This window comes from Aphelocoma coerulescens, chromosome 6, assembly GCF_041296385.1.
Source record: "Aphelocoma coerulescens isolate FSJ_1873_10779 chromosome 6, UR_Acoe_1.0, whole genome shotgun sequence".
Lineage (NCBI taxonomy): Eukaryota > Metazoa > Chordata > Aves > Passeriformes > Corvidae > Aphelocoma > Aphelocoma coerulescens.
Window position 1 is genome coordinate 32,790,413 of NC_091020.1, and position 27,983 is coordinate 32,818,395.

General features: G+C 43.6%; 2 protein-coding genes across 2 annotated transcripts in view; both read left to right on the top strand.

The window, feature by feature from the left end:
- Positions 1-9,127: 9,127 nt before the first annotated feature.
- Positions 9,128-21,214, top strand: LOC138112698 (deleted in malignant brain tumors 1 protein-like). Its single transcript, XM_069020197.1, has 15 exons — positions 9,128-9,302; positions 10,791-10,835; positions 12,568-12,606; positions 12,948-12,965; positions 13,176-13,478; positions 13,831-13,860; positions 14,242-14,286; positions 15,008-15,161; positions 15,861-16,075; positions 17,337-17,381; positions 17,788-17,938; positions 18,291-18,502; positions 18,753-18,925; positions 19,651-20,039; positions 20,583-21,214. Exons 1-15 carry the CDS (start codon positions 9,239-9,241, stop codon positions 20,866-20,868), a joined length of 2,169 nt encoding a protein of 722 aa, XP_068876298.1. The 5' UTR covers positions 9,128-9,238; the 3' UTR covers positions 20,869-21,214.
- A 2,616-nt stretch (positions 21,215-23,830) lies between these two features.
- Positions 23,831-27,983, top strand: part of LOC138112898 (deleted in malignant brain tumors 1 protein-like) — a 29,040-nt gene continuing 24,887 nt past the window's right edge. The window contains exon 1 of the mRNA XM_069020490.1: positions 23,831-23,919. Coding sequence (XP_068876591.1) covers positions 23,831-23,919 — 89 coding nt within the window. The remainder of the gene's footprint in view (positions 23,920-27,983) is intronic.

Here is a 27,983-nt window from a genome sequence, read left to right on the forward strand (position 1 = left end):
GTCCCACGGGCCAGGTTGCTCCAAGCCCCATCCAGCCTGGACTTGGACACTGCCAGGGATGGCAGAGCCACAGCTGCTGTGGACAATCTGTTTTTAAGAACCTGTGGACAGGTAAGTCCACGAGAGGGCGAATTGAAGCTAAAAACTCAGCTCCATCCTCTGTGGAAGCAGGGTCTGGATGTGTCACTGTGATTTGGAGCACTTTCTGCTGGTGTGTGTAGCTGGGGTGAGGGGGTGACCTCCTGCAGGAGGAGGGGGATGCAGGGGGAAAAGCAGATGTCCTTGGAATTCTGAATATAGTGTCTGTTCAGAAAGAAGTGCTGAAAGCTGTTCTCATAAAAGTTGATTCCAATCTTCCAAGGAACTGGGCAGTTCTGGCAAGGAAAAAGTAGATTTTGTCTGCATCTCATCTCTGGTAAGTTCCTGTGTCTGGCAAGGAAGGAGAGTCGACTGTCTCATTTGGAAAACTAGGATGTTTCAGCATGCTGTGACTGTTTTAAAATTCTTTGCACTTGTAAGAAAAAGAAATCAACTCACCAAACCTGCAAATCAACCACAAACAGGCAAATATAACAGAAAAGGAGCTCTAGCTACCACTCTTGGGTGCAAAACAAACCTGTAATAAAACCCAGCTGTAATTAACAGAAGAATAAATGTACATTTCCTCACATCTCAATCAACATTTGACCTGGAGGCTGGGATCCTGAAAGGAGAGCTTCCTTTTGAAGAGGCGTTGGCAGAAGAACGCTGCATTTCACTGGTGCAGTTAGTGGGAGATGAATATTTTATTGATGTAACAGAGGAGGGTTTACAGCCATGCAAATGTTACATAAACAGAACTGTGTAAAGGATAATGATATACTGGAGCTATGACACTCATCTTGTTTTTGTGTTGCAATCTAATCGTTTCTAATTAACATTCTAAATCTAATCTAGCTGTTATTTATCTCAGCTAAAGGGTTTTTATGTTTGATTAACAAAAAAGCACTCCCAAAGATAAGCTAGGGCTGTGCAAAATCTCTGCTGGGATCAGTTCCAGCTTGTGCAGTGAGTTCCTGAACCACTGAGGGACTCTGCAAACCCTGCCACTCCTGCAAAGGGCTTCCTCTGCTCAACTTGCTTTATTGCCTGAAGCACAGACCAATATTTCTTTTTCTTTTCAATTAAAAGCCAAAGTTCTCTGCTCAACACTGTCCCTGCCCAGGAGAAAAAGAAACAGCAAGAGCAAATCCCAACCCACAGATGTTCATAGTGAAATTTGCTTTGTTACCCAAACACACTGCAGCTCCACTCTTGGCACAACGCCTCTGAAGACAAAGGACAATTGTCCTCAGTGATTATTTTATTCTTTTCCTATCTCAGGTCACATTTTCTATCCTTGTCCTCATTACTGGACTCTTTTCAGTTGGTCCAGATCCTTTTTGAGGTGCCCAGCCTGGCCACAGGGCATCCCTTGCAGCTATATGGAGAGAGCAAAGCTGCACCCTCTGGAGTCTCAGAAGAGGCAGCCGTTCATTTATCTGTAGCTAGCATGGAGTGATGTTATACAGGATTATAGTGATTTTTTAGCTCTGGCTTCAGTCTGGGACGGTTTGAAATTGCAGCCTGAAGGTTGAAAAAGATATCATGTACTTTCTCAACTTTATCACAGAAATGCTTCAGGCTTGCTTAAACAGAAGTGGTAGAAGCTTTATTGTTAAAATTCAAAGGGTTGTTTGTTTCGTCTACCTCAATCCAGATGTCATCATTTCCAGGTGTTGCATTTATATAAATTAAATATAACTTTAATATGACTACAACATGCTATCAACCACTTATTTTATGTCTTTGTAAATCCTGATATTTAGAATCAACCATTAATCATTACATTCAAATATGGTAATTGCCTGTGCAAACCCCTTGATCCAAAATGACATCCACAAATTAAATTACATTAACTGTGCTATTATTACTAAAACCTGAAACTTGCCCTCACTACAGGAGAAAAATTATGGCAACCTACCAAACATTTGCACTTAACAAAATTATTAATATTTTGAACAAAAATGCAGTCTTTCAGAAGAGGTTAGCTTCTGGATTTCAGGATGCCCACATTAAAATCTGATCTATGGGAATTCATTTCCTCAAGCCTGTTCTCTTTGCCTGCATTTCTCCTGGGCAAAAAGGACTCAGAAGGGTTAATACAGGATTTCTAAAGTGAACCCATGTCCAAGATAAATGTATTTATGTTCTCTTATGGAAGTGGGCACTGCTCAGAAAACCAACAAGATGGACAGTCAGTGCTGAGCTTACAGGAGTCAGACAGCCTTTTATTTATAAAAACACATCATATTATGATAGGAGTTTTTTCCCTTTTCTGTTCTTTGAGCCATTCTGTGGGAGATCTTGGATAGGAACATGGAGAAGGTGCCTTGTTGTTTCAGGTTGCATTGAAATAGCTCAGCAGGGTGCTGGACAGATGGCTGGGGCACTGAGGAAGGTGGCAGGGCTGGGTGTTGATAAGAAACAGGGTTTTCTGAAAGGGTTTTGCCTCTAAGTTTTGCCTGGCACTTCATTGTTGTGATGAGCTGCCTGTATGTATTTTATAAAGTGGGGGTTGCAATTCTCACAGTCTTGCAATCTTTTTAGGATCTTCTTTAGGGCATTTTCTGTTTCTGTATTAGATCCTTGCCAAACCTTGGCCACAACAGGGAAATTGTGCTTCCAGGAGAGTCTGCTTCAGCAGAGAAATAGAATTGTTTTATTTAAAACAATGGCCACAGAAAATTATTTCCAGACACTGGACAGTGGCTCTGAAGAACAAGGAATGGGAAATGGCACAGAAACCTAAGGCAGAGAAAAGAACCTTGATCTGATCCCAAACCTCCTGTGGAAGGCCAGTGCAGGAGTGGGGAGCTGGAGCTGTCTCCACTGGGAGCATCAATGCCAGGCTGGAGCGGTGGCTCGTGGCTACTCCCTCAGAGCAGGGACCTGCACTCAGCTGTGGCTGGTCAGTCATAGCTCTGGTGAGCACTTGGGTCTCTCTGAGTGGGAGATTCCCAGGGTCTAGCCTTAAATGTCTGAATTTCTGGCATTTAGTGTTGGAAGTCAGTTTTGCCTTCAAATACAACTGCAGAACTCAGTCCTGTGTCTGTCCTGGTCAAACAGCTGTTCCCCTCATGAAGAACATTTTTGTGCTTTCCTTTTGTCTTTTAAATGACCTTAAGAGACCTTAGTCTCTCTCCTTTATAATACAAATGCTCTTGGCTTTGACATTTTTTAGTCTGGCTGTGGTCTTATTAATTTTGTCAGGGTGGCAGAAGTGTTTGATGCAATTACAGGTCATATTGGGAGAAGGAGGCAGAACTGCAAAGTTTATAACTAGCAGTAATCAGCCCAGCTGAATTAATGAAACCATTGTCCTAAATTCAAAACCAGGTGGGGTGGATTGTTTAGGAAGTTGGCCAAACTGTATAGGCAAAAGTATGTGTTAATAATACATAGCACTGTTTCTTTATGCAGTGGGAGAGAAACTACATGAGAAGATTGTCAATATTTGTTTGATAGTAGTGTTAAACTTTATTTAATGATAAACCAAAATATTTTAGCATTTTGAGGGGTGAAGGAACTCATGACACATTGTGAACATTAACACCAACTTTGGGTCTGGAGTTCTTAGCTACAAGAAAACACAAATTTTCAAGCTGTGATACCTGTCAAGTGCTTCTGGTTATCCTTACATTTATGGTAATGTTTTTACTTTTCTGTGAAATTTCATGGGATTGTGGTTTCGTGGATCATTCCTCTAATTATTTTCCTTTCTGTGTTCAGCAAGCAATAAATCTTTAAGACCCACCCTCCTCCTGCAAATCACAGCAGTGCATTTCTCAGCTTCTGCTGTTTGTTGGGTAATAGATCAAATTTGTTCAACAAACATAAGGCAAGATCCAAGGGAGATCCGGGATGGATGGAAGCTGAACTGCCCTTCCACATCTCTTGCTGGCAGCAGTTGCCACAAACCTTGGAGGTACTTAAATTTGGTTATTGGGACTCAGACATTTAGCAACTGCCTAAAAGGTCTGAAATGGTGGGAGATATCAGCGAGTGCCAGATGAGGATACTTAAAATAGGAAAGCAGAAGCTGTTTCTCTCTGAGCACGGGTGGTTCCCGTCTTGAAACAGCTTAAGGGCTTTTCTGTTCAGCAGAGAAATGCCCCAGGTGAGAAGGGGCCAAATCCATCAATCTCATCCCAGAAAACCAACCTAAGTACTTGATTACCTGGTGGCCAGGGTGGGAGAGATCTCTGTGTTTCTACCTGTGTGGTGCCAGGCACAGAGAATTGCAGGGGAAGGAGCAGCTTTCTGCACTTTTAAAGGTTGTTTGAAAGTGTGGAAGCCTCAGTCCTGCTCTAGGTTTCATTAATGTCTGTGTTGCAGTAGCTCTGTATGTAACTCTTAGGTATTAAGACATCATAATGACAAGGTTATTCTCAGAAATTATATTTTTCATTTATTTTTCCGTTGCCATTGACCCTTCATTTATCTTTACCAGCTGCAGGCCTAAGTGTGTTGATTTAAGGAGTGGCAACTATATGTTCCTATAAAAGAATATCCTGTGCTCTGACATGGTGTGTAAAACACTGGGATATTTGCTACCAGAAAGCAAACAGGGATCAGAGAGTTCCTGTTCTGCATGGTGTCCCCCTGGCTGTAAGGTAAAGGATTCCTGTTATCTCATGCATACATTTGGTAAATAAATCCTGTTGCACTCAAAGAGGTTGGTGTTCTTTAGTTGGGATGGGTTGGAGTCAGTGGAGGTCTGGAAGAGGGAGAAGTGTTGGAAGCAGATGAGGTGCAACCAACAGGAACACAAAAGGAGGCAAGGCACAAGTTTCCTTTCATCTGCCTAGCACTTTTCCCAAATAATCCCACATCCCTTCACTTACTCAACAGCTCAACATCTCTTGCAAGGATGGGAGAACAATTCAGTAATAGCAGGGCTGGTTGCTTAATAAATCTTTCAGCTGCAATCTTTCACTGCCTCAAAGGGACTGTGTCTCAGGCTCTCAGGTTCTTCAAGCTTTAAAGAAAAGACTGGGTCAATTCCCAACAACTTTATTTGAAACATCTTGTTATGACAGGTCCAGAACAGAAATTTTTTACACTTTAGCATTTTGGTCAAATGAAATTCTTTGCTGAATTCAGCCTGAATTTGTGTCGAGCATTTTTTCTCCCCATTTTTCAACTTTACTCCTGGCTGGAGTATGGTCACTTCTCAGGAATGCCATAGATCCTAAGTATCATAAGAACAATAAAATTATTTCCTTATGCAGCTCTTGGCTCTCACGGAGATCTGTCCCCACCCTCTCACCTGGATGCTCTCACCCATAACGCACCAGGCACGAGTTGTTTGGACAAACATTCTCTGCCCTCCTGGGAGCTGCTGGTGTGGATCTGAATGTCATTCCTCTTGGAGATGAGTGAGCCAGCAATGGAGCAGAGAGGAGTGGGCTGGGAAAGCAGCAGCAAGCCAAGAGAGAGAGGGTACAAGAGGAATGAAGAGAGGAGAACCCCACAGCCATGCAGAGGGGACTCGGTGTCTGTGTGTTTGTCTGCAGCTGTGATTTCTCTGTTGGCACCTTGCAATCAAGATCTTTAATTGGTTCTCTTCCAGCTGTGCACGTGCTCTCAGACGTCCATGGTGAGCACAGCCACAGCTGTATAAGAAGGAGAAGAGCAGGAGAACTGAAGGAAAGCTTGCAGAGGTGCAGAGGGAATCTCTAGAGGATCAGTGGAAGGGTTGTATGGCTGAGCAAAGCAGCCAGAGAGGACAGGGACAGAGCAGCACCAGCAAGCCTTCTACAGGAAAAGTCCATTTAACCCTGTTTTCTCTCCTTGCCTGATGCACCACTGTACTTAAGGAACACATTTGTGACTTAATGGCCACTGAGAAATGGAACCAAGTGCAGCAGAGGGATGGCAGGAGGCCTCTGTCTGGAGGGAACTGGTATTCCCACAGCCAGGCAGCAAGGTTGTCTCCAGGGTCAGATTAAATCATTTAATCTTCCCTGTCTCAAGCAAACATAGCTTAATCATAAATCTTGATTTCCTGATGCAAGCAAACCATTCCTGCCTTACAATTTGCTTTGGTATCACTTGTGCAAACAAAACTTTGGACAGACGTGAACAGATAGGGAGAGGGGACAGGGAGCAGGGAAGTTGTGTGCCTAGGAGGCTATTTCAGCTTGGGATGAGTGACTGGTGCCTGCTTTCTGGCCCTTGCCATGCCCTGTCCTAGGGAAGAAGCATCGCTGATGCTAGAATAGAAGTTATGGTGTCAATTGAATTTGAAGGAGTTAGTGGGAGCTGACTGCTTATAACAATTAATAAAAAAGGGTGAACAACTTGCATCCTTTCTCCCATCCAAAGGACAAGCAATTTCATTGCATAGTTGACTTTTAAAGCAAGTATGGATCCAAACTGAAATTAATGTTTCCAGAAATTGTCATCAAGTTCCAGCTTTGGTGAAATGAGCCAAGAGTCAAGAAAATCCCCCACTCCATCAGCCATCCTACCTGGTAGGAAGAAAGGTATTTTTGTGCAAAAAAACATTCAGTACCAGAGCACTGTTTTGCTGCTGGCTCTTTGAATTTTTTTCTGCAATGTCAGGGTAGTGACCACTGCAAATGAAGCAAATGTAATTAAATGGAGGGGATGGTTCAAGAGGTGCCAACTGGTGCCTTGACTACTGAGCCAGCAGCTCTGGTGCTTTGGTGTGTTCCAGCCAGCTCTGCAGCAGTCCCAGCTCAGGGCATGGCTGACCTGTATTTAACTATGAAATTCCATGCAGGAAATGAGGATTCGGGGGGAGAAAACATGAGGAACAACCCTGCAAACACCAAGGTTAGAGATGGAGGAGGAAAAGGTGCTCCATGTGCCAGACCTGAGATGTCCCCACAGTCCACAGAGGACCCCTGTGCTGGAGCAAGAGCACATTTCCTGAACGAACTGTGGCCATGGAGAGCTGATGCTGGACTATCCTGGAGGATATTCCATTGGTTAATGCTGAAGGACTGCAGCCCACGGGAAGGAGCCACAACGGAGCATGAGAAAAGGATGAGGACAGAGCAGCAGTGACAAACTGCCATGGACTGACCACAGTCCCCCTGTGCCCCTCAGGGCAGGGGAAGGTATGGCAATGGAAGCCTGCCAGAAGAGGGAGTGGGAAGGTGTTGTGTAAGTTCTCTGTGTTTCTCGCTATCCAAGTCTATCGTAATTGGCAATCAATTTATTTTTCTGTAAACTGAATCTGTTTTCCATGTGGCAATAAGGGATTTCCTTGTCCTTGTCTCAGCCATGAACTTCTTCACCTTTTTTTCTCTTCCTGTCCTGTTGAGGAGGGGGAATGAGAGAGGGGCTGGGTGGGTGTCTTGCAGCCAGCCAAGTGCAATCCACCTCACTTCATTTTTATCTGAGGAACTGAGATGTTGGGCTCCACGCAGAGAATGCCAGTCCTGGACTGGGATAGCCATGCAGTGGTGATGGCCACTGGGATCTGTGTAGACCAGTCACCCTGAGCTCAGGGTTGTCTCACATGTTCTCTTTTTGTGTTCAAATATTATCAATTGTCATTGAGTTTTGAATGGGTAGTGTCTGGTTTTATTTTTCTTTTATCTCTGCAGGCATGCAACAGTGGCCCCAATGTGTTTACCAAGCCACATCCCTTACTTCCTCCAGTCCCTCCAAATGACCACTTCCTCCATCTGCCTTGCAAAACCCTGAGAATAAAAGCATCCCTGTGTTTAGAGAGTCAATGGACTCTTTGCATGTTTAACAAACTAATGCTTTCATTCCCCCTTCCCCCTCCATTCTCATGAATGAGTTTGTGCTTCCTTTCTCCTTTTGATCTTCTTCTGGCTCTCCTGTGCTGTGTGAGGTTGACTTTGGTCATTGGCTGTCCAGGACCATTGCAGTGCATGGTTCATGAGGCACAAGAAACCTGCTCCTGAGCTACTGAGAAGTAGTATGCTTGCCAATCAGTAATAAATCCAAAACTAACAGCAGGAACAATTAGCATGTCAAATTTTCATCTACTAGAAGTTTTTGCACGTTCTCTCTAGAAAAGAAAATGCAGAATTCTGAGTTGCACAAATAGCTAAGACCCTGAGATGTTTTGAAGATTGATTGAACTTTGAAGATAACCCTGCTTTGAATTGAGGCTTGGACCAGGGGCCCTTCCAGCCTAAATATTTCTGTGATTCTGAGGTTTTATATACTGTTCAAACATTGCCAAATTTGCTGTGCAAATGTGGGTTCTTTGATGAGAACTGGGATCCACTGAAACTTCATCATGACCTGAGATAATTTCTCTCCATAAAAATCCATTGTAAGTTCCATTGGATGCCAGTATTTATCTATTACCTGAAATATGTCATAAATCCCAGGGGGACAACTCTGTCAAGAGATCTGTAAAGTTTTTAAGAGCCTCAGAAATAGAGAATTTGGGATGAATTTTCCCTCATTTTCTATACTTGCCCCAGACTTCTATACTATCCCCAGACTTAGAACCCTTGCTCTCTGGGAAGGTTTTGTGCAGTTTACCAATGATCAGTGTCTGACCACAGAAGTTTGACTTGAGTTTGTGTCAAAAGCCAAAAGATTACTTTTGATGAACTTGCAGAGCTTAAACATCCTGAATCTTGCTGCCCTGGTGAGGATGGAGCACATTGAGGGATGAACAGGGGGAGAACAGAAAAAGATGAATGTACTCACTTTTACTGCACATTTTTGTGATGTATATAAGACAAAGGGTTTCCATAAGCCCTTGGTTTGTTTCCCACTGTAGTCCTACTCTTCCACATGTCCAGTCACATTTTGCAAAAGAAAGGCACATTTTGCACCAGTCTAAAAAGCAACTTTGGCTCAGATACAGCTCAAGCCCAAGAAAGGGACAAATTATTTAGGTGACAGCAACAGAACTCCACTGCCAAAGAAGGATGAGATGGAAAAATAGCAGCTACTGCAACCACTTTTGATCTCTGCTTTCCCTGGATCAATGCCAGGTGTTGTCTTATTGTAGAATGAGGAAGCTGTAAATGTTGGTTAGCAAAACAAACATGGCCATGGAAATCAGAGAAGTGAGAGCAGTGGGGAACGTGGTATTGAGCTACAGAAAAGAGAGATTGGGCTGCTGAGCTGCACCCTTTGGCATGTCTGCCTATAAATTCTGGTGTTCTCCTGCATCAGGAGCTCCAAGGAGATGGCTGCCACCAGGATCTTGTCTTGGATGGTGATGATAAGTCTTCACATCCAGGTGGATGCAGGTAAAGAGCCTCATTTCTGATCACCTTTGTAGCTCTATTTCACCTTGGGCTAATGTTGAGATTTAATGGATAAAAGAGGATTTACCACCATGGCTCAGCTCTTTAGAAAACCATGAGCAGGTCAAACCTATGAGCTGGGAAAATCAATGTTATCAAAACTGCTCAATGAATTTAATTTTTTCCCGACATTTTTCATAAAGAGCCTAGTAAAAGAAATTAAAATTATTATACTGCAAAGCCAATTATAACATTTTCCAATCCTTTATATTGGGGTAATGGATTTAAAGACTAATAAGTATTTACTGGACTAATTATATGTTTATTTTAAAGAGGGTGAGGTTCAAGTACCATGGAGTTTATATCTGATTAGGTACATTTATACATCTAACACCTTTGTGTTTAACAACAGAGTGCCCTAGATAAAACAACTATGGCACATATCCCTGTTCCTATTATTATTACAATTATTAGACTATAATAGAAATTGCTCTAATTTTTAGTATTCTAATTTCCTGTGGGCTAATTGCCTAGTGTAATTTGATTTGGTTGCAGAGTCCATGATCTGCCCAGTCACTTTCATTCCTTTGGGGACCAATGTAAATATTGGTGGGTCTGATGGGAGGGGGGATGCTTCAAACAGGGTGAAATAGGCTTTTTGTGTTCAAAAACACCTTCCCCCTTCTCCAGGTGAGGCTTCCCTGACTGAGCAGGGTGTCAGCCTGGTGCTGGGAGAGGCAAGACCTTTCTTTTTAAGCAGCTGCTGTTGCATCCCTTATGCAAGGATGGAAAAAGATCAAAGGTGCTGCCACAGCTGCTGTCTTTCCACCCCTTTCTCTTTCAGGTGTAAAGTTCTGGAGTGAACTTGACTTGAGCTAATGAACCAAAAGCAAAACTCTGTTTTCCCTTTCCATGCTCCCACACACCCCCTCTCACACAGCAGAAAGGAATAACATTCAGGGCTGTTTCCATCACCTGCTGGCTGCCCTCATCACCTGCTCCCTCCATAAATATTTGAGGTGCAATTAGTGATACTGGAAACTAAGCTGGGATGTTGATGTTCAGCTGGAAAATACTGTTTAGCCCTTTCATTACCATCCAGTTAATTTAGATTTAGAGCCTTGCATGTGTGAGGAGCAGCGTGGTGGGATATGTTGGAAAATTCCCTAATACCTGAATAAATGGCACACATCCCTCTTAGGACCCCTTCAAATACGTGGGCTGTGAGTTTGAGAGCCAGTGTTACAGGTCTTATCAAACATGTTATTAGTGAGGGTGTATTCCCACCTCTCAGGATGTCTACAGAGCAGGATTTCTATCCCCAACAGTAGCTGGAGTTAATCCACCCTTGTAAATCAGCTGCCATGCCTTTGCCAGTGCCACCAGGGGATTCTATGCATACAAATTTCCCATCCTCATTACTTAATTCATGTAATATTCCTTCAACTTTTTTGTTGTCATTGTTTTTGTTTGTGTTGACACTGGCTGCAGCTTGGACAACAGCAGATTCTGCAACAAGAATTCCTCTAACAACAGGTAATTTAAAAGTTATATAAAAATATACATCATTCATAGAGTTGGCTTTGCTAAATATTCTCTCCAGGCTGATGCTTGCATTTGAAAACTCTTCTAGTCCAGTGGTAGCCAACCTACCAGTATGGTCAGTGTCCTTCAGACTGGGCTCCCAAATGCTGAATGCACCCATATAGAATTCATATGGCAGCACATACATCCACTTGAAACACAGCATGTAATTGAATATTTGTTCCTCCTCTCACAGAAAGAATGAGAGTCATCACTGCAATGAGGAGCTTAACTAAATCTCTGCTTGGGTCAAAACCTTGGGATAATAAAGCCATGTTAAAACTGGAGGCAGTATAAATGCAGCAGTTTCTGAGTATCTCTGAAAGCCCAGAGCAAAGTTATCCACAGTTTGAACAGACAAATTTTGGCTGAATACAGGTTTGTAGACTGCTTTCCAGTGACCTACACAGGTACAGAGCAGAACTCTCATGAAATGCCCTTATTAATTCTGGTTATAGCTTTGGTGCTGTCACCTGATCACAAAAACACCGGGAAAGAGATCACCTTTCTCCGTGTGCCAGAGCCCTGTCCTGAGGGACACCTTTGATCTCTTAGCGCCACCAAGGAGGCTTTCCATCAGCCCTAGCAGGAAAACCCTTCTTTGAGCCAGTTACTGACACCAGCTACGGTTAACAGCTTGGTATTGATAGAAGCAGTGGTGTTGGAAGTGGAAGGGGAGGTAGCTTGGATGAGGATGGAATGTGAGCAGAACCTGGGACGGGGAGCTTTTGGAGACCACCTTTTTGCCTGCAGCTGTACCAGATGAAAATAATGAGATGTGCAGCCTCCCTTGTCCCTGGCCTTGCTCTGAGCACCTCCCAGATACTTTATATCATCTTCATTTCTGTTGAGGTTTTCATTGTTCTTGGCTTGGAGAAATCGAGAAAGAGGCAGTTTTTCGCAGCCTATTCTCATATCAGCAGTAGAGCCATCAACTCCTGATCAGGTCAGGTGAAACCAACAGATAGAATCAAACAATTGTTCCAGCTGGAAAAGACTTTCAAGATCATCGAGTTCAACCATTAACCCAGTAGTCCCAAACGTTTACATGTCTACATGTGACACATTTACATGTCTTTTAAATCCCTTCAGGGATGGTGACTCCACCGGTGCCCTGGGCAGTCTATTCATTCCAGGAAGGAATTTCCCCTTATCTCCAGTCTGATTTGAGGCTGTGTCCTATCACTTGTTACTTGGGAGAAGGGCCACCCACCTGGCCACAACCTCCTTTCAGAATAGCTGTAGGGAGCAATAAGGTCCCACCCAGCCTTTTCTCGGGGCCCCACCAGCTCCCTTGACTGAATCCCATCCAGCCCCACAAATTTGTGAATATCTAAGTAGTGTAGCAGGTCACTGACTGTTTCCCCATGGATTAGGGAGGCTTCATTCTGCTCCCTGTCCCTGTCTTGCAGCTCAGGGGGCTGGGTAACCTGAGAAAACAGGTCTCACTTCAAGGGCACTTGGCACTCTCTGGGCCAGTTGCAGTTTTTAGTGGGTTCACAAAGAGTTTTGATGGTTAATGGAAGAAAAAACTGCTGACATTTACTAAAATATACAAAAATGTGCTGGATCTGAAGTTTGTTGGCTACAAGTTGCTGGAGACTGAAACAGGGTTTGAGGAAGTTTCATGTTAAATTTGCTTTATTGACCTTCACATATGCTATAATATTTTTTTCTTCTCTAGAAACAACGGGTCCCCCAGCAACTACTTACCCCACAACTTGTAAGTAGAATATATCAGATTATTACTTTATATAACATGGTTTTGTTGTAGTATTTATTCTTGGGAACAAATTAGTATAATTTAAAAGCTCATGTTTTCCTTAGGGTGGGGCCAGGGATGTACATGAGAAGTAAATTATCTGGGAGGCAGGAATTTGGGGATGGCTCTGCCCTCCAGCAACCAGTCTCCTTGCTAGAAAGAAAAAGATCTTCTGTCACCTGTGCCCTTCACTGGGAGCTTGACTCACTGGGGAAAGGGTAGAGAGCACTGACAGCTCCCAAAGAATTTGTCCTAATTCTCTTGCTCTCTGTGTTTTTTTTCCTGCTTGTTCTTCTCCACAGTTCCAATCATAGGTGATGGTGAGTCTGTCTGCCAGGGCTCTAGTCATGGCTTGGGCACGGGGGTGGGATGTGCCTGCCCCTGCTACCCCAACCTCTCCATCCCACGGTGTGGGAGCCTGAGAAGGGGCTGCCAGCCCTAGGCTGTGCCATGCCCAGAGAGGATGTGGGATGTCATTGCCTGGACCCAGAGCACTGCTGGCCTGACCAAGGGGTTTGTGTCTCTCAAAGAGCTGCAGCTGAGGCTGAGCGGTGGGCCCAACTGGTGTGCAGGCAATGTGGAGATCTACTACTTCGGAGCGTGGGAGAAGGTGTGTGGGTACCTGTGGGACCTGCAGGATGCCGAGGTGGTGTGCAGGCAGCTGGGCTGTGGCTCCCCCCTTGCAGCCACGAACTCCTTCACCTCGAGCAGCTCGTACCTGTACGCGATCACCGAGGTGAACTGTGCAGGCTACGAGGACTACTTGTGGCAGTGCCCCTACCACTACCAGTACCAGGTCTGTCACCACGGCGATGCTTCTGTCATATGCTCAGGTGGGTGTCTGTGTTTTGGTGGCATTTTCCTGAAGAAAACCCATCCAGGGTTGGTGTGAGGTGGGCTGTGTCCAGCCCTTGCTCCGTGCTCGGCGGGGCAGCAGCAGGTGGTGGGTCCATGTCCCTGATGCAGGGGGTGGCATTTCAGAGGGAGCATCAATCTCATGTTTGCCTGGGACATCTGGGGTTTGGACAACACTCCTGCACAGAGCAGGGTGTGAGGAGAGGGATGGTTCTAGTCAGGCTGTCCTCCCCATGGGTCCCTCCATAACTTTCCATGAAATTAAAGTACATGCTCCAAGGGGAGCCAAGCAGTACAACTGCCTCACACCTTCTGGTTTTCTCCTTCCAGACTCAGGAATAACAGTGACTCCAACAGCAGGTAACCAGAGATTTCTGTTTATATACGATTTTCCATGGGGTTTTCTGCCTCTGGGGTGCTCTATGTAGGCTGCACTTATAGATCCTGGGTAATGTCCCTAACATTCAGGTTTGCTTGGGATCCTTTAGGACTGAGCAGCCCACTTCATCTGTGGGAGAGGTTTGGCACTGGTCTTCACGGTGCTGCAGTGGGAATGCCCTTGAGCAAGTGCTGGGGCAGTTGGCACTGCAGCCATCTCAGTCCTGCCACATTACAGTGCTGACTGTGGGCTTTGAGTTTCATTGGGGTCCAGTGGGGTTCCCGTTGGAGAGGGGGGACTCCCAGCAGGATGATCCTCTTAGGCAAAACACTGCTTGCTCACCTGCTGCTCTCTCCCTGCAGCACCAGATGTCTCCACACCTATATTTCCCATATCATGGACTGCAGGTATGTCCAGAGGGCCTATGGGGTTGGACTAGCTTCTGCCCTCAGTTATGCATCATAGAATTACAGGATGATGAGTTTGGAAGGGATATCTGGCGTACATCTGGTCCTACCCCCTGGCTAAAAGCAGGATCAGCTAGAGCTGGCTTCCCAAGACCATATCCAGAGGGCTCTTGGCTATTTGCCACCTCTCTGGGCAACCTGTGTCTGTGCTTATCACCCTCACAGTGAAAAAGTGTCTCCTGATGTTCAGAGGGAACCTCCTGTGTTTCAGTTTGTGCCCATGGTCTCTTGTGCCCTCACTGAGCACCACTGGAAAGAGCCTGGCTTTTGGAGAGGGTTGACCCCCAGCAGGTTGTTTCTCTTAGGAAAAATGCTGGGAATCAACCCTGCTGATTTCACCCTGCAGCACCAGGTACCTCCAGCTCAACTTCCCCTGTCACTGACCACATTTAGGTCCAGAGGAGTTACAGAGTTTGGTTATCTCCTTCCCCTGGTGTCCCACAGGACAGACAACCCCATGGATTCGGGTTACTGTATGAGCCGAGCACGAGCCGTGCCCTGGGCTGGGGAAATGCAGGGGTTATGTTTTGGGGGGCTTGGGAGGGAGGGTCTCTGTGGGGCTGTGGCAGAGCCTCCTTGGTGGGGCCATGCCCTTTCTGACAGATCCTGGCGATGGGATAAGAGCTCTCTGCCCATGCCTGGGCTCTCCTCTTTTCCTTAGGGACCCCCTCCTGTGGGGGCCTACTTCAGGAATTGTCCGGCTCCATCCAAAGCCCAGGATACCCCAACTCCTACCCCGACAACGCCTACTGCGTGTGGCGCATCCAGCTGTGGGACCCGGATCGCAGAATCCAGCTCCAGTTTACAGATGTGGAGTGAGTCTGGCTGGGTGCTGGCTGTGGGCTTGGGGTTGGCTTCGTCCCCTGTTGAAAGAGCGTGCTCCACTCGTCAGGTTAATTAATTACGAGAGACGGTACTACACGACTAATTGGATTTATTGCTTAAAATAACAAAACTCATCAGTCTCAAAGCGAAAGATTAACCACACCTCTGAATAATGGCAAATAGTCACAAGATTTAGAGTTATATTGTAATTTATAACTTTCTAATCCAATAGGCACTTGAAACGACACTTTGTTTTGGATTCATGACCTATCACCTGTGCTGCTTTTCACTGCAGTGCAGTTGTGTCTTAACCAATAGCTTGTCACGTCACATCCACACAGAGACTTCTATTATAACATCTAAATTCTTAACTTAAACAATATAAAATCACATTATTATATTTAAAACCCTTCACTGAAAACACCTGTTTACCTATAACTATAGGAACACAGGCTTGTGATCCTCTTGCTTAAGGTTTATAAATCTCTGTCAATTAAGCCAGACCTAGTCTTTTCCAGGGCTGTAAATCAAACCCAGCATTGGTTGCAGGATTTTTTAGTCTTCTGTTTCCCACAGGCCCCATTGTGGGGCCTTGGCAGCCTCTGCCCAAGCACTGGGGCGAGGTGGGAATGGGGCTGGGTTGCTGGGCCTGCAGCCTGTGGTGCAGGCAGATCTTCCTCTCCCTCCAGGCTGGAAAGCAGCACCTGCTCCTACGATGCCATCGAGGTGTACGACGGAGGGTCCCCCCAGAGCCAGCGCCTCGGGTTTGTTTGCCACAATAACCATCGTGTCTTCAACTCATCCGGGCCCCAGCTCACTGTCCTGTTTCGCAGTGATGGCAGCGTTACCAGGAGGGGCTTCCATGCCTACTACTCATCATTCCTTGCCTTCAAGAGCACCATAGGTAAGACCAGAGCTGTCCTTTACTCTTTGCCAGGGCAGAAGCTCAAACTCAATCACAAAGAGCTTCTGGTGGCTCCCAACACCCTATGGGCAGCCAGACCTTCTGACCCCAATGAGAGGCATCCTGGATCAAGGGCATTTTTCAGGATAGTGATGCCTTTTCCTGGTCTTAAAATCAAGAGTCATCCATGGTTAGAAGGGGAAAAGGGATTTTACCCTGGTATTTATTTTAAGGATCCTTAGGTGCTCACGTCCAGGTCATATGCATCGAGATGCACCCCGCTGAATATATCCCAAAAGATCGGGTATAACATTATAGGTTTTACTAATTAGCATATCTATCAAAGATTCCCCAATGAGAGGCTCAAGTGAGCCCCCCTCCCCAAGGAGCCTTCCCCTGGATGGTTCTATCTTGGTTTACAGAATGTGTTCTGGAGAGGACCTTGGGCTCTGGGGCACACTGATCTCTGGCTACGAAGCTTCTAAAATGTTGAGTCTCTCAGCTTGACAAACAAGTCCAAGAATGTAGGCAAAAAGCACTAGGAATACAGAAGCTGCAAAAAGGTATAACAGGGGTATATAAGAAAAGGCAAAAAATCTTCATGGCATCAACAGGATGGCCATGAAGCTGCTACCAGACAGTTTCTTTGCCTGGTGGACAGGAATGGGGCTCTCCCCACCTCCCCCCGTGCTCCCACTGAGCTATCATCAATTTTCCTGGCCTATGCTGTAGGCAGAGGAGTTGCTCAGCCCTGGAACACTCATTGCTGCAGAGGCCAAAGGCTACTTCTTGTTTTCCCAAAATAAAGAGAGCTGATATTCTCAGCCACAGTGCAGTGAACTCCTTTTGGTAGCTGAGGAACTGAGGAGGAGTGCGGCTGGCTGCTGCTCTCTGTCTGCAGTGCCAGGGTCTCTCTGGATGGCAGCAGGACCATCCACTTGACCATGCCCTCCTCCCAGTCTGGTGTCACCAGCAAACGTGCTGAGGGTCCACCCTGTCCCACCCTGCTGACATTGAATAAAGGTGATCAAGGCCCTGCTGATGGGAGCTCTTGCACGTGCAGAACACAAGCTGCACCCTGGGCTGGTGGGTGAAGGCTGGGAGGTGCAGCCACACAGGGACCTGCCATGTGTCCAGGTAGTGACTGTGGGTCTTGTGTTTCAGTGTCCCTTCAGGAGCCCTTCTGGGAAGGGGTGACTCCCAGAGGGCAGTTTCTTTTAGGCAAAATGCTGAGTGTTCACCTGCTGGTCTCTCCCTACAGCTCCCAATACTTCCAACGGAAGGACCACCCTGTCATCAGCCTCAGGTAGGTTTGGAGTAAGTTCTTCAAGGTTATGAATTGGATATTTATCAGCATTCTTATTTTGAAACAAAACTATTTGATTTTTTTCCTCTTCCCTCTGGTCGTTAGCAATTAGGGGGTTCCTCTTTCAAGGAACAACTGATCTCCAGAATTCCAGCCTCAAAAACTGTGCAGTTCTGTGGCAAATATTTGTGTCCTGCTAGTGCAGGCACTGCAGGTCAGCATTATAAAATCTATTCAGTGTGCTTAGCATCTTCTAATCTGCATCCAGATGTATATGAACCTAATGGAGAGACCTCTGAAGCTGATAGAAGTCACTACATTTAGACATAAACTTCACACAGACATACTCCAAGAGCAACCCTAAAGGTGCATACATATGTTTTTCTTCTTGAATTTTTCTCTGCAGAAGATTATTCTTGTGGTGGCTTGCTTTCCTCTTCTTCTGGTACCTTACAGAGTCCATTTTACCCCAGAAATTATCCAAACAATGCCAACTGTGTATGGGAAATACAAGTAAAGAACAACTTCCGTGTCATACTTGTATTTGCAGATATTCAGTAAGTAAGAATTTATTACTTGGGAAGATGAATGTATGGGACTGACAACTTGGACTTATTAAGCAAAAGTCTTCTTGATCTCAAGGATCTTTTTCAAAGTTTTTAGTACATGTGGAGAGGAAAAATATGTTCACTTTTGCTTATTTAGTCAAAAATGTGGCTGGCATCTACCGAGACAGAAATTGGAGGCTGTAGTTTCTGTTCCAAAGATGAGACAGTCATATCAATCAAATGTATTCTTCTGCTATAAAGAGTTAATCTGAGCAACAAACCGAACCAAACCAACAAGCAAACAAAAACCAAAGAACATAAAAATGAAGCATTTAAATAAATAGTTATGTTTGTTTCCCAGGATGGAAGGTGGCAGGTGCCTCTCTGACTACGTGGAAATCTACGATGGGCCCCTCCACACCTCTCCTCTCCTCGGGAAGATTTGCTCTGGTTATTACCACACATACACATCGTCCTCAAACCTGCTGAGCGTCCGCTTTCACAGTAACTCTCGATACACATACAGAGGCTTTCAGGCCAACTATCACTCCACTCCAGCAGATGGCAACACCAGTAAGTTCATCTTTAAAGCAGAAACGTGCTTTTCAGCTATTTTCCAATTCAGTGATTGTTAATCTTGTTAACGTTGTTTTAAATTCGATCTGTAGCGTTTTCATGGAGATCCGAGTCCCTGGTTTGGATTCTGATCTCCTTCTGCCACATCAGCTGCTTCTGCAAAAGACGTTGTTTATTGAATCCATTACTTACAACCTCTTTTGGTCACTTCACTGAGTTGTAACATGCTTTCTTTGCCATCCACTAGCACTGCAGTGTTTGCCAGCCTATATGCACGCAGTTGTGAGCAGATCCTTCCTTCAGTCCCACGGTTACTCTGCTTGGAATCTCACCCTGAACGACCCCTTTTGCACACCCAACATTACATCAGAGTATGTGACATTCCACATTCCATACACTGGCTGTGGCACTGTCAGAGAGGTAGGACTGAATGTTTCAACAAAATGGGCAAATTATGGGAGGATATAAAAGTTCAAACAGAAGAAGTTGCTTTGAAAAGCAGCACAAATTGAAACCTACCTGGGATTTTCAGGGACTGGAAGTATCCTGGGGATTACAGGTTGTCTCCCTCTCTCCTGAAGGACAAGCTTTATTAGCATTTGCATTTCCTGCCCCTGCTGCCAGAGCATTCTCTTACAGCCTGTTATCAATCTCCAAAGGAGTCCAAAGGATTACTCCAAAGGAGTAATCTCCTGTTATCAATTACTCCAAAGGAGTAAGCTGTGGAAGGATACAAATACTTCTTATTTTCAAGGTCCAAGGCTGAGTGTGATGGTTTAAAAGGTCTCAAAACTTCCACTAAATATGACTAATAATGTTGTAGCCAGATTTCAGCTTCAATACTGTGCTGAACCTGAACCTTCACGTACTTAATGTTGTACAGGTTGCATTTAATTCAATTATGTCTGCATTTATTGTGAGTAGTTTTCTAGGCCAAAATTGTGGGCACTGAATATTACATGAAGATCACAGATTCTTATCCTGAGAATAGAAATTACTGGATTCAGACTTTTCCACGTCAGATTTTCTGGGAAACAATATTTTTACAGTGCACATTGCTGTAAGTATACAGCAAAGTTTAGAATGTATAATAGGGTACCTGACTATATGAATTAATTTTGCATTTTATTTTGTGTGCCAAACAGGGAAACAACAACACAATCAGCTATTCCAACGTTATTAGAGGGTCCTCTTCGAGTACATTAAACACAAGAAATAGAAATCTTCACTTGCATATCAACTGCAAGATGCTCCAGAACACTTGGGCACAAACGATGTATGTCGTGGGCGACAACTTTGAAGTCAATGAAACTCAGTATGGCAGATATGATGCAAGCCTCACATTTTATGACTCCTCAGACTTCTCACGGCCAGTGTATGACTCACCCTACTATGTCAACATCAACCAGGATTTGTTCCTGGAAGCTTCCCTGCACAGCCCTGATCCTTCACTGGAGTTATTTCTGCACACTTGTGTGGCATCTCCCAGTCGCCACAATCCTACAACAGGAGTCCACACTATAATCAAGGATGGGTGAGTTCCTATGCATTACAATTACAGATACAACTGCCTTTGAACTCCTGTATCTCTCATTAAATATTTTTTTTAATTTAACGGAATAGTGTGAGTACAGCACACATTAATGACAGCTTCTAACTGATTAATTAAGGGCATTCAGGATTTCCTGGGAAAAAAGGGATAGATTGACCCAAAATATAACACACACACACACACACCACAGCTTAAAATAACAAGTAGACTAAATGGCTAAGGCCAGCTCACCACAGATGATGATGATGATGATTATTATACTACAGATAACAGTGACATACCTCAGGTAAGGTTAATTTACCTTCAGAAAATCATACAAGCACCAGGTATCAGACACACAACAAGCTGAGGAAAGGTAATGTGGTTCAATTCTGCCAAAGAAAGGCATTTTGGTTTTCCCACTTGCAGCTTTCTGAACCGTTTCCAGTATGTTTAAAACTTTCTTCACATGTTGTGTGTTCTATTGTGTGTAAATGGCTGACTGCGGTGTGTACTCATGAGAGGGGTTTCTTTGTTTCTTTTCAGGTGTGTGAAAGATCCTACCTATGCTACATTTTACTCACCCCACAGACACACCCTCCGGTTTAAATTCAATGCCTTCCAGTCCATTCGGAACAATCCAGTGGTTTACCTGCAGTGTCAGCTGGTGGTGTGCAGGGCCTTTGACCATTCTTCCAGATGCTACCAAGGCTGTGTTAAAAGGTCCAAGAGAGAGGCAAGCTCTGGCCAAGAAAGTGTGATTGCTGTTGCTGGCCCAATACAGCTTTGGGAACCTGGTTCTGAGATTAAGGATGAACGTGAATCTGAATAAAACTGTCTCCTTTGACAGATAGCATCTTTCAATGCCAGTTGGATTCTGGAAGAAACTATGCTGCTAGATTGCCAGAAGCTCTAGAATAAATATTAGGAATGTGCTTACTGACTCATGCCTGTTAATCCCACTTCACATCAGTCGTTGTCCCCATATAACAAAAATGCTTCTTCAGCAGTTCTATGGGGAGTCAAATTTGTGATCTTTAAGCTTTTTTTCATTGTTTGCTTTCTTAATGGTAAAACTGAAATGTTTAAATTGCAGTTTAAGTCCTATAAACAAGTTCTTTTAATATACACCTGAGTCTGGATGTTATCAGAGTGCAATAAATTGGATAATCTTTAAATCTGGTCTAGAATGCTATTTTCCCCCCACTTATTTTTGTTTTGGACATAATACAATGAGGGATAAAGCATGACCAGGTCTTTTTATCTTTCCCAGAGCTGAATTCTTTTGTCATCCAGGAAAACATTAATTTCGCTGCTGTTCCATCTGATGTTTCTCATGCATCATTAATTTTTGCTGTCAGCCTCTGGCAATTCACAGAATCATAGAATATCCTCAGTTGGAAGGGACCCACAGGGATCATCCAGTCCATCTCCTGTCCTTGCACAGACACCCCAGCAACACCACTCTGTGCATCCCTGGAGCTCTGGCAGCCTTGGGGCTGTGCCCATTCCCTGGGGACCCTGTTCAGTGCCCCAGCACCCTGTGGGGGAAAACCTTTTCCCGATATGCAACCTCACCCTCCATGACACAGCTTCAGGCAGTGCTCTCACGTCCTGTCACTGGTCACCAAAGAGAAGAGATCGGTGCTGCCCCTCACTTCCCCTCACCAGGAAGCTGCAGACTACAATGAGGTCTCCCCTCAGTCCCTGTTTTCAGTCTGGTTGGGTTTCTCTTGAAGCATGAAATGAAGAAAGTAATTCCATACCAGATTATGCAAACCTTGGTAAACACCTGGTCACATCAACTGAGTAATTTGGTGGATTGAGCAATTTCCTTTTGCATTAAGTAATTTCATTGATGATTCAAGATTAAAATCCAAGCCTGACAGGCTTTCTGTTGTGGCTCACTTAATGAAAAGAGGTAGGCTTGACATAACAACTCAACATTGAAGGAATCCAAAAGACCAGGGAGTTTAATAGCCCTCAAATTGGCTGCCTCCCTGCAATATTAGACTCTTATCTTATCATAGTACATGAACCATAAACTGCTTCTTCTCAAGATCTTGAGTCTGCCAGTGAAAAATACAGCCAGATCTGCTGTGAGATCAGCATAGCATAACACCTTATGTGTGTAACACCTTATGTCTGTCATCCTGAGTGCCATCACGTGGCATGTACAGGACAACCGGGGAATCAGCGCTGCTGAGGCACCTCAAATACTGGGTTCAGTTTTGGGCCCCTCACTGCAAAATGCCACTGAGGTGCTGGAGCATGTCCAGAGAAGGGCAAAAGAGCTGGAGAATGGTCTGGACCACATGCTTCATGAGGAGTGGGAGCTAGAAACATGTTCAAATCTTCCCAAGCAAAAAACCTTAGAACAGACTTCAGTGCTTATTGTGTGTCACTGTGATGAAGTAATTGCACACAGCTGGAGGGAATTTTTCAGTGGAAGGCTCCTGAAGGTGAAGAGGGCTAGGAGATAACATGGATTGAGGCTTGAACTGGATGAAAGTTTAATGATTCACGAGTGTTTAATATTTGTGACTTAAGTCTGTGGAGTAGCTAATGGCTTCTGATGAATTTCTGTGATCATGCAACTATAACCTACATAACTGCAGCAAAACCCCATGTGTCTCTATAATTTCCCCCTCTATTAAATACTGGTGAATGAATAGAAAACATATCCATGTCCCCAGAGAGGTATTTGCACTGTCATATTTGCATTAAGGTCTGAAGTTCCTCACCATTCCTTGGCTATATATAATGAGTCTTCTCCAGCTCTATATCAAATCTTAAGTTTAGGGCCAATGGTGCAGTCACTATAGTGCTCTTAGTAAATGCAAATTATGATTATTAATAACTGACATCTACTCTCACATTTTCTTTTTTAACCATGCTTCCCTTAAGTACTCCACCAAATCTCCTATGAAAAGGCTTGTGCTAGCATTTATTTCTCTTTCAAGGCTGCTGATCACTTCAGTAAAAGACCATGTCATTATTACTCTTAGCTCAAGTTCTTGGTTCAAAATTACACCAATCTTCCTACACTGTGAGGTGGCAGCTACAAAGAGAACAACGGAATAAGTCAATGGCCATTGTCTTTTTCTTTTTGAAGGGATGACTCACCCGTCCTTATGATGAGACAGAGTAGATTCATTGTTGTATTCACACAGACCAGGGAACACCAAAGCCAGAGCTGCAGCACAGTGAAATCCTCAAGAAAAGCATGTAGGTCAGGGATGAGGACAGGATATAGCAGGGGATGAGATGTATGAGATTCTTACAGCACATAACTTGCAAACACAATGCAGAATCTTTTGAGAGTACTTCGAACATTACTAAGGACCTGATCTGTCCTGGGAACATATTTGTTGAGCTTGATGTCAGTCTAATAAATCTGAATATCAATGAAAGCCACAAAAATATATTTTATATCCCCTCATTTTAAGATGTCTTCACCACCTTTCCCCCCTTTTATTCTTTCTGTTATACTTAGATAAGTAGACCAATACAAAATTCACCTTCTCTAACAAGGGATGTTTGCTGAAGTGCCTGGATTAGTTAGGCAAGCCTTGTCAATCCTCTCCAGCAGGCTGCGAGCACTTGGGCAGCCAGTTACTGCAGGCAGTGCCTGCCCATGAATTATGGTACAGCCAACTTCTAGGCTCTGTTCCTTACATGAATTCTTGGTTATTTATATAACAGCAAGCACAGCGTGGAGCCCACTAGGCAGACCTTATCACTGTATCACTGTCTTTGAATTCTAAAGAACAAAACCTGCTGCTGGGCAAGCCATGGCCATGCTCCAGTTGTGTCAGGCTCTGCAGGAGGGTGTGCCACAGTCTGGCTTGGCCTTTGGGAGTTTTCTGGTGTGGAGGCTGAGGTATGTTTGCCCTCAATATGCACCGTCATTGTGAAATTTATAAACGGAGAGCTTCATTCGAGCAGTATTTCAGCAAATATCTTCAGGATGGATTTCGAGAAGTGTGTCAGAGGCCTGATCATGCAGAGGATAAGGTAAACACTTAACTGCCCCAGTCATTTACAAAGAATCTGGGAGACTAGTCATAGTAGAAAAGTTATGCACGTAACTTATTTGAACATTTCCTAATTCAAATATTTAATTTTAATGGTTTCTCTTGGCTCACAGTTAAATGTCAATGCATAGTTTCCATCATGAAATATTTAATGCAGCAATATATGTGTAAAACTGGTTCCATTTACTGTGGCAAAATTAACTAACTTCTCTCCCCTGTCCACGAATTGCTATAGAATGCCTAGCAATGTGGGGGGTAAGGTGAGGTGTATTTGTAGTTGTCATTGCCCACTCATTCAGTAAATGTTGCTGCCTCAGATGATCAGATGTAGAGCACCATAAAAAGCACACTGGCAGAAATCATATGCCCAGTTGGGTGGGGAAAAAATAAAATGTGAAAGGAAATGGCACATACTACACTTTGTATTCCGTCTTGCTACAGGTGTGATTCAGAGAAAATAAAACATGCAGCTCAGAAAACTAGATTGCATTGCACTGAGTACTGGACTGCAAATAGGAAGAAATTTCTTTTGTTCATTGGTAATTTTTTCTTTGGTGCAGACTTTAATTATTAAAACTGCACATTTCTGAGATAAACTGCTTGACACTTTTAGATCTTTGATTAGTGCAAGGAAGAATGACATAAGTATTGAGAAGCTTAAAGATTTATGATAGATACAAACAAAAATCTAGTTCTACTTTAAATGACAAACCAAGGCACACATTTTTTATATAAAAGGTATAAATTACTGGGGCCTTCGTCAGAGAAAATATAAAACCAGTAATTCTGACTTTTTCATTATGGCTCTTTGGTTTTTTTCTGTTTTTAAGCTTTGAAAGAAAACATTCCTAGAAGAGATAAAGCATGGAGCACCACAATGTAGACATCTGCTGTCCAGGGAATTTCTGGGAAGACTTTGCATGAGCTGGGCTGAGTGGGGAAATTATTAAAACCACTCTTGGCTGGAAATGTAGACTTATGTGTTTGGGAATCATGACCTTTAGTGCAGTTGGCTACTTTAGGATGAAAAACATTACGTAAATTTAATGTGGTTTTTTTCTGCCTTAGAACCACAGGTGTTTCTCTGACATAAATAGACCTGAAACAAAAGTACTGTGACCACAGCCATATCACAAAAAGGAATTCTTACTGTATTAGCTTTTGAATGTCTTTAAACACCATACATACACAAATTTAGTACCAATATTTTTTAATCCATTAACAGTCCAAGTAAATATAGTTTATTATTTTTAAAGTAGTTAAATTCAGCTTTTTCTTTGCACTTCTTTGTTTAACCAGAAGGAAAATTGCTTTAAGATATTTTTTTTAAAATGTTGATAATTTCTGGGAGGTATATAGGATGAGCAAAAATCTTTGACAAAGATATAATATTGTGGCCAAAGAATTAGTTTCAAATATATTTTCAAAGCTCATGGGTCATTAAAAGGCTTCAGAAATAAGTAATTCTTGCCAAGTTGTGAGAACAAAGGAAGAAATATGGAGGCTGGCTAAAGGCAGACATAGAAACACATTTTTGAAAAGAGCCAGAATGGATAAAATCATTTAGATAAAATGGTGTGGAGAAAGGTCAGTTTCAGCTTTCTGGAGAAGGGCTTTGATGCTTATCAGTTTGTATCAGCTTTAAAGTATCATAAAACTTGAGCAAGACTTTATAAACAGATTGGTGTTGAAAAGTAATCACTGTGAAACTGCTAAATGACTGATTTCTTTCCTGTTTCTTGCTTTGAAATAATTTTTCATGCAGATAGAAATGCATATTACGTCCCTCTATACTTCCCTTGGGTTTATATGAACATCATAAAACACCAAAAGCAGCACAACACCTCTGATGGATTCTCTCTTGAGCACCAGTGGCTTTTCACTCATTTAGGTATTTTTGCACTTGAAGATCTGACTTTCCTTTTGCCATTCCCTTTGGCAACTGGCAGTATAATTTCCTTCCTGCTGGTCCTTCTGGCTAAAAGGCAAGGTCAGGGCAAGAAGGTGAGCAGATGGTAACACTGAAGAGAGTTGGAAGTCTAGGAACCAAGCTGCTTCCTGCATTCACACCTCTCTCAGTAGCCATTTGCCCTAGACTTTTTCTCTCAGTAAAACTCAGAAAGGAAACTGGCACATAATGAACACTAAAGCTAAAAACATTTCTAAGGGTGATTTGAACAGAGGAGTAAAAAAGGGGCTGGAGGTCAAAAGCCAGGTTTGAGGATCAACTATAAAGCAGTAGGAAAGAAAAAAAATTGCAGGGTTGCTTAAGGCAGGAGCAGGCATGGCCCAGTAAGAAGCATCCACTAAGGTTATTCTCGCACTTTTCTCCCAGAAACCCTTCAAATACAGGCAGTTCTGACTGTTGAGGACCTTCATTCATTATGCGACCAAAATGCATGTGTTATGTCACAAGGGAAGCACAGGTCTGTTCATACAAGGGGTTTGGAGGACATGAGACCTGGGACATCACCTAAATGTCAGACACAGACACAGGTGGTGTAGAGATTGATTTCACCTGCATATGGCTTTTCATAAGATGCCTGATATTTAGTTTTGCCACTTTCTTAGACTGAAAACTGAACATTTTTCCTTTTGTGGGGATGAAGCAAAGGAGACTAAGAGTAAAAGTCTGAGTGCTGGGTGCTCCCCTGGTGAGGTACTGACCATCTGGTACAACACAAAATGAATAGGGACAGATATAGGAATTGAAGTCCTGCAGGGCACTCCTGGGCAGATACAAAGAAATTGATTTTGTTCAAGTTCCCTCCTGCAAGACGCATATGACAGAAAACCAGTCCACAGATCTATAACACAGAGAGTTATTGTAAGTAAATCTTCTTATTCCTTTGTTAAACTGAAAGAAAATGATTGATCAATGAACATAGCAAAACTTTCCACAGCGTTTAACAGCTCTAAATGCCACTAAAAATGACAACTGTGATTGAAAATTCAACAGTTTGAAACTTCATTTTTTATTGAAATTGCATAGAAAACATTTGGGTTTTAATCCATCTATAACAGTATAATTTATTGAACACTTGGTCCAGCAAGTAGCTGACTGTAGAGGGATTCCTTGTGGAACAGGGGCATATGATACCCCTGGAAAAACTGGACAACCCAGGGTTGCTGAGGAAAAACCCCTGAACTGGCCCCTGGCTGCAGGCAGGCCTGGAAAGCACCTGGCAGCAGGCACCTCTGAAAGTCCTTGGCAAAGCAGTACACTGGTCGGCTCCCCCACTGATTAGAGGCTGTCCAGAGGGGCTGGGTGTGAATCTTTGCAAAGTAGATATAAGCTTGTGTAGTTAAACAAGAAACAGAGAACGATGCTCAAATTGTATCGGTGCATGGGTCATGACTCTGGCCAGCTCTCCAGCACTCGGTCCCTAAAGCTGACCTCTGAAAATATGTTATGAGTTAATAGAGGCTGATATTCTTAGACAAATATCTTCAGGTTTCCTGTGCCCCAAATCTTTTGATTACAGTAAGACAAATTTGATCCCACAAATTTTATCTCACTGATAGGTGGTCAAGAGCAAAGGTAACTGTTTCATTTATTCCTGATGTAAGAACAGCAATGGATTGCTGATCTGCTGCCAGGAATTCAGTCTCATAACCCACGTTTTTTGCAGACTTTTATGGCACTTTATTTTGCATGAAACTTCCTGCTGCTCTGATCTCAGTGCGTGCAATAGATAAGACAGAAAATGTGAGGAACATTTTGTAGAGGACATTGGAATTTCAGCCTCTACAAATCAAAGGTGCCTGTTATCAAGGCATAGATCCTCACATAAGTTAAGGAACACTTACTGGAAGTGCCAGAAATGCACCAATAAGCTGAAACTGGTGAGGCGCAGAAAGAAGCCTGAGGGCCAAGTTTGTGTTCATGAACCATGCTAGCAGATTTAAT